Here is a 10,580-nt window from a genome sequence, read left to right on the forward strand (position 1 = left end):
AATTTCCTTATCAGTCGTTTGTATTGACTCTCTCTTTTTTCTGTGATTTCTAGCTGTAAATATTTTAACATGGCCCCTTATTAGGTTATTGTTTCTTTTTTCTATATGTTACAATAAAAATAAAACACTGTGTGTTAAGCACTTAAAATTGCTGCAACTAGAACCTGCAACTCTTACACACTTGTCTTTCCCTGCTGATGTCACAAAAGTTTCTTGTTTTATCTTTTCAACTTTTATGAATCAAATTGTTTCAACACAATTACATTTACATTATGTTTTTTTTAATGATTGTGTTATATTACAAGATGTCTAATTTATTTGTTCATACAAACTGTGCAAAACCCATATGATTTTATTATATCAAGGCTGAGAGAGAAGCAAAATTATGACATCATTGACACCAACTGAACTGACTGATGGGTGGTTGTAGCTGTTCCCCAGGCAGCTAAGCTCATGTTCGTGTTTGTCTTTGTAGTCTGCCATTCCCCATACAAGTCAAACAGCGAGAAAGAAAGGCTATCGATTCAGCTTGCTGATGTTCAGGTCCATGACAGATTTGTTGTTCCATCACAACTATGCTCCAACACTTCCTCTGCAAATTACCTTGTTTTACTTCCTTATCCGTATATTTCCAAATAGCAGCAAGATAATCAGGAACATTTGGGAATTTAAGTAAGTTACATGTTCATTAAAGAGGCAGTTAATGTGGTTAACAATGACAACCAAGTCATCAGACTGAGTAAAGCTGTTACCTGTGCCAATAAAGCAATAAAGCATTTAAACATTCAGCCCTTCACAGAAGAACGCTTCACAAACAAATGAAACCCTTGAGAGTGTGTTTTTACTGTGTGTAATTAGAGGTCCAGTGCGTACCCCTGCAGTGAGTGAAGGAAAGGATGATATTTTTTTTAACTGTGTGTGCAGGCTCTTCTGCAAAAGCTTTTAACAGTGTCCCTAGCCATGGAGTACAATCAAAAACACATTATCCTGCTAACCAGGGGCCCGCGGATGGAATTAGGCTTAAACCCCAGAGGAAACAAACTGAGCTGATTAAATGTTGCTGTCCTAATTGGGAGAAGCAAGTTAATTTACGATGAATCCCAGATCCTTTCCTGCCGCTACATGAGAGGAAGTCATTAATAAACTGTATGTCTCTAATTATAAGTTATGATGAAAGGAGGGGGGTTCTTTCACTCGAGTACTCTGTAGAAGTCATCAGAAGTACTTACATTTTGTTGGTGTTAAGAAGTAAAGCCTTTTCTGCATTCAAATACATTCACTTTAAGTGGTTTTTAACGCGTACCTTAATTATTGTGCTTGAATCTACTAATTAATGCAAAACTGAGTAAACAACCAACAAGGTGCAACAAAGCCTTGAGCCGTACCCACAAAGAGCTTAGTGAAAGACTTTCTTTACCTTGTTGCAACTGCAGTAACAGTGTTCATGTGGCGCCACCTGCAGGGTAAAAACATCAGGTCCTCCAGCTCACCACCAAGAGCAGGTCACACACTGGGTTTACTGTGAAGTGGCATAAAGATAAATGGTGTGATTGTCTGGTTAGAACATGTTGACAGTTAAACATTAAAAAAAAAAGAAATCAATAGATAAGAAAAGTAAAAAAAAATATTTGCAATTAATTTCACAAAATCTGAACTCTCTATGTTTTACCATCTATGGTGGTTTGACCAAACTGCCTGATTCTCCTCACCCCTTGTCGTTGAGGTGAAGACAGAACAATGCACATAATGCACATAAGCTGGGGGGTTCAGATACTTTTCCCACCCTGCACTGTGAATGTTTACATGCTGTGTTTGATAAAGAAAAATACGACTGCAAATAATAGTTTGAGCAGTGTCAGTTTTTAAAAGCTGTTTGTCTATTGCTGAGACTTAGATGAAGATCAGAACACATTTTATGACCAATTTATGCTGAAATCCAGGTGATTCCAAAAGGCTCACATACGTTTTCTTGCAACTGTGTTTCCCTTACAGTTTATGCACCTGCATGATTCAACTGTCATGTTTCTATTAAGTGTTTAACACTGAGAAACTCCACTGAGCACGCAGGGAAATGCTTCAAAGCAACTAATTGGATTATTAAAAAAAATAAAAATAAAAAAAATAAAAAAAAACTTGAAGAGGAAACAGATGAAAATTATGAGAGGCATCGATCATTTCATTATTTTGTTCAGATTTTTGGTTTCTCCCTGCAAAGAAAAACTGCTTTTGCGTGAACTGTTAACTTTTTTTTTGCATGCAGCATCAATCAGATTTACCATTCCGATTCACCTTTCCCATGACATCACAGTGAGTGCAACAGGTAGCTTTGGACTTAGCCGCTAGCTTGGCAGGCTCAAAGTAACTAACTAAAGAATAAGTGAGCAAAAGTGAAAGAGAAACGGAAGCAGACTCACATTTGTCAGGCTGCCAAAAACATGACTCCAACTAAGTGATTGCTGAAACTAGCTTAAGCTAGGTCGTTTTATGGTCTTCAGGTTTCTTCTTCTACTACTGCTAACTCGTATGTTTAGTGAACTCACGTGGCCAAATGCTGCATTCAGGTACTATTGGACAGAACCATAGAGGCCTATGTCTAATGGATTAACCATTATCATGTAAATTTAAGAGCCTGAAAGACAATTTTGGTTAACTTGCAGTATTAATGTTTGTTATTCAGACATCCCTGTACTATTAGGCAGCAGCTATAAAAAAAGCAACTCTTTTTCATACTTTACAAGTGGGATAATTAAGTGTTTGAGAAGGGTCAGTTCATATATTCCATCAAAGGAAACATGGTTAATCCATTCTCATATGTCAAGTTGCTTGAGTGTGTTACACTTCACTTTTACAGTATATCAGCTAAGAAAGGAAAAAAAATGTCTGAAAAATGTTTCAGTTTTTTGCTTTAATAATGTTACTTTGGGATTATTTCCTCTCACAATTTAATTCATCAACCCCAAATTTCTATTACTGAAAGGTATGAGAAGTACCAATGTATTTTTGTCCCCTTGAAAAGCACTATGACTCACAATAAGAGCAAAAAAATATCAGAAGATACCTTTTACCTTTGCCCCTCCAGTCTATTTTGTCTTTACCTTCAAAAGTGATGTTGTTATTTTACTGTCAGTCTGAGATGTTTGTCATGCTTTGTCCAACTATACTGCCATGTACCACTAGGTGGGGCTGAAACACAATATGGTTACTGTCATAGACCTTTAATCTTCTGCAAAAACACAATAAATGAACGGTATCCCATATGTTGGCCAGGTCTGTTATGTAGTTGGCTGAAATATAACTCAACAAGAGTAACAGAAGCATTAACTTGCAAGGAGAGCTAAAAACCAGTGGTGTGAGCTCTGCTCGGGTTTGCCACATTTGGCAAATCAATTTAGCACTGTATCTCTACAGACTCTGTTCAGCCCTAAGTTATATAAAATTATTGATAGAAAAACATTTAAATCATGTTAAGGCAAATATCTGTGATTTCAAAAGTGTGGAAATAAATTTGATGTGAATGTATTTGCAAAATATCAAAATATTATAAGGGACATTGAAACAAGAAGTTTTTTTTTTTTTTAGATGAAACTGAACCAACACCCTGTAGCATGTGGGAATCAAATGTCATCTCTGTTGAGGCAGTGGTTTGTAGGCATACTTGTATTTGAAAAGCAAATAAAGATACACCACAGGGTCACTACACGGAAGCTAGAGTGTATTTTGTGTGTGTGTGTGTGTGTGTGTGTGTGTGTGTGTGTGTGTGTGTGTGTGTGTGTGTGTGTGTGTTTGTGGTGTGTGGTGTGTGTTTTGTACTCACACCTGGGGGTTTTAATTATAAACATTAAAGTTTATTGAATCATACACACGCTTTATGTAATGACTCATATAACTCACATGATACCGAAGCTGCAATTTCAGCAATAAAAAAAAACTGCTAAGTATTTATTGCAAAATAGTTAGATACTTTTTATTAAAAAGAAGATCCCAGTTATGTTTCCTGCCTGCTTCAGTGATTGACCAAATCCAAGAAAAGCCTCCTAAAATAACATTAACACTATTTTATATATTTATTAAATTATATGGCAAAGTGATGGCTGATTCTCTCTACAATACCAAACACAACACTCACTGACCCTGAATACATGCAGGAAAGAAACAACAATGAAACGATAGCAGACTTGAATGTTAAGCAGATAATTGTCACTGTAAATAAACATCATGCAGTCACAATGTGAAGGTGAAGCAAACCAAGTCATGCATGCATAGTCATGTTTGGATAAGTAACCATGCCTCAGTTCACACTTCTACAATAAGTATTTTAATATTCTGCAGGCTTGTCACATCCAACAGTTTAAGTGGTAATCCCCTGTTGAGAAGTATAACAAAAAGTTATCATGTTTGTGTAAGGTAAGACTTTGGTGAATCTTGACTCTCTGTTTTCTGTATTAAAGGATTTCCTTACACCCAGAGGGAGAACAGCAGCACAGGATGGTGGAGCGTCAAAATGCAGCAGTGCCACCATATCTCTTTATAAAAAGAGAGCCGAGTTAAAGCACAGGTGAAAAAAAATGTCTAATAAAATCTATAAAACTACAAACTATGGGTAGAATTTGTAGGATTAGCTGTTAGGAGTGTTAGTGTGGTATACAGGTGGCAAAAGAGAGCAGTGATGACTGATGTGGATAAAAAGAAGAAACAACATTTGCTGGATTCGGATTGGTCAAATCACCATCTCAACATTCTGATGTTTGAGTTTGACCTTGTCTTGATGACAGTGGAGAAAAAGAAAAGACAGGAACAGAAAGAGAGATCAAAGACACAAAAACTGTACTTTGAACTTGATACTTTACACACACAACCTGCTCCTGAGCATCACAAATCAGCATTACAGTGGTGCACAACAGAGACAGAGTCACTGACTGAGAGGATGACAAAAAGTCACCAAGCTCGCTGAACTCAGCAGTTTTTTTTTTGAGAACAGGAGAACAAAGCCCTATGTGTTTGCAGTCAGGTATTTTTAATGAAGTTAGTATGTCTAAATGTAAGAGACGGTGAATACGTGGACAGGTTTTTGGAATTAAAGCCATTCAGATAATAAATAATTTTAAAAAAAAGGTCACATATACAGTGCGGGAGTCCTGCACTGAGTTCATTCAGGCCTATTGCGTCTTCTGAGGCCTGACGCCACCTGCTCTGCTCCCACCTCCTCAATGTTTTTCTCAGTCATGGTCTCTAAAGAAGGCATCAGCTCAGAGTCGTCCTCCAATACTTCTTCCTCCCCTTCCTCCTCCTCTTCTTCTTCTTCTTCTGTTCCATCATCCTCTCTTTCCCCTTCCAACATCTCTGGACTGAGCTCCTTCATTTCTTCATCTTCTTCTCCAGCTTCATCTCCAGCATCCAAACCCTGTCCATACACTTTTTCAGAAGCCTCTGGTGTTCCTGCAGAAGCTTTCTTGTCCAGAGAAGCACCAACTGTCGAGGTGTCCTTTGCTCCAAGTGACTCGATGAGTTCATCTAGATTAGGGCCGCGGGATGCCTCTGTAAATCGCAAAACAAGGGATACTGTTAAAGCCAAATCTTACTGACAGTGAAAAGGGTAAAATGTTTGGATCCTTCAGTAAAAGATGGCATTTAGCTAGTTAAATCTGGAAAAAATAAAATATATACATGAAATAAAACAAAACTATGACACTGGGGCAAGATTTTTAGATGAAATCTAATGATTTGTGGATTTTTTCATTCATTTTAAGATGTTTATTCATCGGTTTCAGTATCATCCCTGTTTTTATTTTAGAGCTGGAAAACCACTTAAGGGTTAGAGAAAGTTTTGGAAAAAGAAGCCTGGGTTGAGCAAAATATATTTGATCAGCTATGCCAGCACATATTGGGAAACAAAAGTGTAAATGCATTCCAAATAACTTCAAATCTGGATGATAATATCAAATAGCCTCTTCATAAAACCAAACACTGCAGAAGGCAAAATAGTGACCTGTCAACTGACCAGTTGCCACACAGAGGAATCTGCATCAATTCATGGCAAGTAATCACAAGCCACAGGAGCCTTATCTCACAAGCTTCTTATCAAAACATGTATAACATAAACTTTTGCGTCCCAAATTAACTTAAAAAAAACATATACTGGTGCTGTTTTTTTGTTTCCTTGAATTGTTTTCTTCCTTTATTTATTCATTAAATTCATTTTTGTTTACTTCATTTTGAGCACAGTTCAGTAACGTCCAGTGAAACAATACACTATCTGCAGAAATGAGCAGTGGGATAAATGTATTTCATCCATTAGACAGCTTTTAGCACAAGACATCAAGCAGGGACTGAGACTAATTAAAGGGGCTCAACAACAGTCTAACCCAGCAAATGGAAGCTGCCAGAAAGGATGTGTTACTAAGTGAGCTTCAAGAAACTCAGAACAGAATAGAGGAAGTTTAACTTAACTGTAATTCTACTGATGAATTAAAAGCAGCAGAGCATTGTGCGCGTAATACACATTTTGTAAAAACAATTTTGACCTGAACAGAATTAACATGAAATAAAACAAGAGCAGATAACTGAGAAGTCTCCAATAAAAGTCTTAGTAAACTTTTTTTTTCTTTTAAACTGAAACTTGTTCCTGTATGAAAATCTAAAAGCAGGGACAGTTAATTTTAAATTTTGAACAACATAGTCCATTTATACTTTTATTATTATGCTGCAACACCATGCTACAGTCGATACATCTAATTTGAAATACTGTACCATAGTGCATCTCTAATGGGACATAGAGAACAGTCTGTCATTGAGCACTGCTGCATGTTTCTACTTTGTTTATTTTGCAAATGAGACATCAACCATATTCATGACTTTAGACCCAGATACAAAACATTTGCATGTCATGAATTCACCTCAATGTGGCTCCACAGGTTGAATTCAGATGTTGTGTTTCATGTCACAACATGGCATGCAACATATCAGACACAACATACTCTCACTGGCCACTTCATGAGGTACAACTTTCTAGTACCGGGTTGGACCCTTTTGCTTTCAGAGCTGCCTTCATGGCATAGATTCAACAAGGTACTGGAAACATTCCTAAGAGAGTTTGGTCCATATTGACATGATAGCATCACACAGTTGCTGCAGATTTGTCAGCTAAACATCCATGATGAGAATCTCCCGTTCCACCACATCCCAAAGGTGCTCTATTGGATTGAGATCTGGGGACTGTGGAGGCCATTTGAGTACAGGGAACTCATTGTCATGTTGAAGAAACCAGTCTGAGATGATTCCAGCTTTATGACATGGAGCGTTATCCTGCTGGAAGTAGCCATCAGAAGATGGGTACACTGTGCTCATAAAGGGATGGACATGGTCAGCAACAATACTCAGGTAGGCTGTGGACTTTAAACCATGCTCAGTTGGTACTAAGGGGCCCAAAGTGAGCCAAGAAAATATCCCCCGCACCATTACACCACCAGCAGCAGCCTGAACCGTTGATACAAGGCAGGATGGATCCATGCTTTCATGTTGTCGATGCTAAATTCTGACCCTACCATCTGAATGTGGAGCAGGAATCAAGATTCATCAGACCAGGCAACGTTTATCCAATCTTCTATTGTCCAGTTTTGGTGAACCTGCGTGAATTGTAGCCTCAGTTTCCTGTTCTTAGCTGACAGGAGGGTCACCCCTGTGGTGTGGTCTTCTGCTGCTGGAGCCCATCTGCCTCAAGGTTGGACATGTTGTGTTCAGAAATGCTTTCTGCCTACCCCATTTGTGACCAGTGGTTATTTGAGTTCCTGTTTCCTTTCTATCAGCTCCAACCAGTCTGTCCATTCTCCTCTGACCTCTGGCATCAACAAGACATTTTGCCCTCAGAACTGCCGCTCACTGGATATTTTCTGTTTTTTGGACCATTCTCTATTAACCCTAGAGATGGTTGTGCGTCAAAAACCCAGTAGATCAGCAGTTTCTGAAATACTCAGACCAGCCTGTCTGGCACCAACAACCATGCCACGTTCAAAGTCACTTCAATCACCTTTCTTCCCCATTCTGATGCTCGGTTTGAACTGTAGCAGATCGTCTTGACAATGTCTACATGCCTAAATGTATTGAGTTGCTGCCATGTGATTGGCTGATTAGAAATTTAGGTTAACAAGCAGTTGGACAGGTGTACCTAACAAAGTGGCCAGTGAGTGTATAACCAGAAAGATTTAGGTATAACTAGTTTAAAAGAGAGGGCCAAAATGTTTTAATCAGTCCCTGAATATCACCTGTGAACACAATGAACAGCTTACCATTGATGTTCAAAGGTGGACAGTCCATTCCTCTCTTCTTCATCAAGTAGCGGATGGTCTGAAGTTGGGACATGATCTCGTTCTTCTGATCCTGAGCCACTGACTTCACACTGAGGGTAACAAACAAATCATTTCTTAAAAGAGCTGTTTACTGTTTCTATGTATTCTGTAGAAACCAGGCTTTGAGTAAACAGATGATGTCCACAGCTGAATGTGACTCACCAGTTAGTGAGCGGGTCCAGCTGTGTGAGGATGGAGTTGAGCATCCTCTCTGTCTGTGCTAATCTTTGTTCCAGCTCGTTCAACTGGTTTTCTGTACAACACAAACACAAAACCACACACATAAACACACATATGTGCAAGAATAAAAAAAATCAAGCAAATATTTGGTTTAGACAAACAAAACACATACAAGTAAAAAATCCCAGGGCATGCAATACACACCTGCCTCGGCTGACTTTTTGGCTCCTTTTGCAAATTTGTCCTTTTGCACCTTTTCATCTGAAGATTTTATCTACATGTAGAGGAAACACACATTTTTGTACAAACTGTCGTCCTTTAAAACGAGCACATCCTGTCTCTGTTTTACTTTTTAATACCTTCAGAAACTTGTAGGCTGCAAATACACCAACTCCGATGGCATAGAGTGGCATCAGGGTAAACACGTAGCCTTTGTTGTTGTTTGATTTGTACTTGTCAGCCTTCAGCTCCTGCTCCATCAGCTTCTTCATCTGCTGCACATTCTCAGGGCTCTGAGGGGAACCAGGGGCATTCATGTTGATGGGCTGACCTCTCACGGCACCTGGTCCCGGACCTGATATTCAGAAAATATTGAGGATGAGATGCATCACTGAGTTGTACAATCTGATAGGCTGAAATTCAGTTTGCTCCTGTGCATTTGTCTTTTGATTTCACGGCTGTTGAGTGAAGTTGCCATCATCTAGAATTTACTCATTTAAGGGTTTCAGAATTCTCAAGAACTGTTTATACTAGTTATAATTCAACGAAGGTAAATACACTGTTGATCTGTTAACTATTTTAAACAAGTCATTGTTCAAAAAGGCTTTTAAGCTATTTTTTGGATAGCAAATTCATGGATTTTCAAATATAATTCTATGAAATAGTTATAACCAATACTACTACTACCATTGTTTTTACTTACATCACTATATGCAATATAATGTATCCCCTGTGCCATGGCACTGGGATGATATCTCGCTAAATCTAATAAGACCTTTATTTTGTGAAACAGTCGAAGTGCACGAGACAGTAAACACGCTCGATGCAACACGATCAGGCGCACAGTTAGGAACCATTATGGCATGGGACGCTTTCCCTGAAGAATTAAAGTGAGGTTTCTGTACCTTTTCGGGTGTAACGAGGGTCAACTCTGGTTTCCTTCGTCCCTGACCCGCCACCGACTCCAAACATCCTGGGTAGAACCACAAACGTGAAGAGCACGGCCGTGAAAGCCAGGGCGGCTTGTTGTGATGTTGACAGAACCATCTTCTCGCGCGAGGCACCCACCACAGCAGACCAGATCCAGTCCACCAAATGTACCAAAGTTCCTACAATAATGCACACGGGTATCCAGTGGAACGACGTTAGGCTAATTTGTGAAGTCTAAAACGTTTAAGTGCAAACCTCAAATGTGTCTGTCCAACTCCAAACAGCTGTGCAGCGTAGCGCTGCCATAACATGAACAGGACATCCGGGGAGGACCTTTTCAAAATAAGGGCGTAAAATTTCTCCATTTGGTATGGGAGCTGTTTCGAATCTAATATCAATTTGAAGTTGCCAATTTAAAGTGTCCCCCAATATCATAGATACCCTAAAAAATAATAACACAAAAAATTAATAAATTAATAGATAAATGGAAAAAAGGTAATAGGAGAGAAAATCCCCCTTCACTTTGAGTCACATCATTTCAGTCTCTACAAGCAACTGAAAGCTTCTTAACAGCTCCTACACATTTTTTCATTTTTTCAGCATAAATAAATACCATTCCGAATTCAGTGGACCTGTAAACAATACATATTTTATTTTCTCAGCTTTATTATGTGAAAAAAAAAAACGTTTTCTCCAGAATTTGACTTTGTAATAAAGTGATTTTACATTCATCATAATCACCTTTCAATGTCCTTCACTGGGATTAATCAGAATATTTTTATTTTTATCATTTTAATGATATTAGGTTGACTACGCTTGTGTTCTTGAGATTTTTGTTCCAATTATTACAAGAAAAATTATATTTTGTTATCAAGGAGGAAAATAATTTGAGAGGTCCATCCAGAGAGT

At 38.4% G+C, this 10,580-nt stretch overlaps 1 protein-coding gene across 1 annotated transcript; it reads right to left on the reverse strand.

The window, feature by feature from the left end:
- Positions 1-4,049: 4,049 nt before the first annotated feature.
- Positions 4,050-10,005, reverse strand: LOC141810315 (uncharacterized). The gene is made up of 6 exons (XM_074697727.1): positions 9,647-10,005; positions 8,882-9,096; positions 8,727-8,796; positions 8,505-8,595; positions 8,283-8,392; positions 4,050-5,535 (listed from the first exon to the last, which is right to left on the reverse strand). The coding sequence occupies exons 1-6, from the start codon at positions 9,786-9,788 to the stop codon at positions 5,147-5,149; spliced, it is 1,017 nt and encodes a 338-aa protein (XP_074553828.1). The 5' UTR covers positions 9,789-10,005; the 3' UTR covers positions 4,050-5,146.
- Between the last annotated feature and the right edge of the window lie 575 nt (positions 10,006-10,580).

The sequence above is a fragment of the Halichoeres trimaculatus genome, unplaced genomic scaffold, assembly GCF_033239565.1.
Source record: "Halichoeres trimaculatus isolate MK-OKI-2021-1 unplaced genomic scaffold, fHalTri1.1 fHalTri1_scaffold_21, whole genome shotgun sequence".
NCBI classification, from domain to species: Eukaryota; Metazoa; Chordata; class Actinopteri; order Labriformes; family Labridae; genus Halichoeres; species Halichoeres trimaculatus.

Excerpts from the sequence above, each read along its gene's own strand:
- LOC141810315 (XM_074697727.1), bottom strand. The coding sequence starts at position 9,788 with ATGGTTCTGTCAACATCACAACAAGCCGCCCTGGCTTTCACGGCCGTG. Across the intron at positions 9,097-9,646 it reads CCCTCGTTACACCCGAAAAG|GTCCGGGACCAGGTGCCGTG; the intron begins GTACAGAAACCT and ends TCTGAATATCAG. Across the intron at positions 5,536-8,282 it reads TCCACCTTTGAACATCAATG|AGGCATCCCGCGGCCCTAAT; the intron begins GTAAGCTGTTCA and ends TGCGATTTACAG.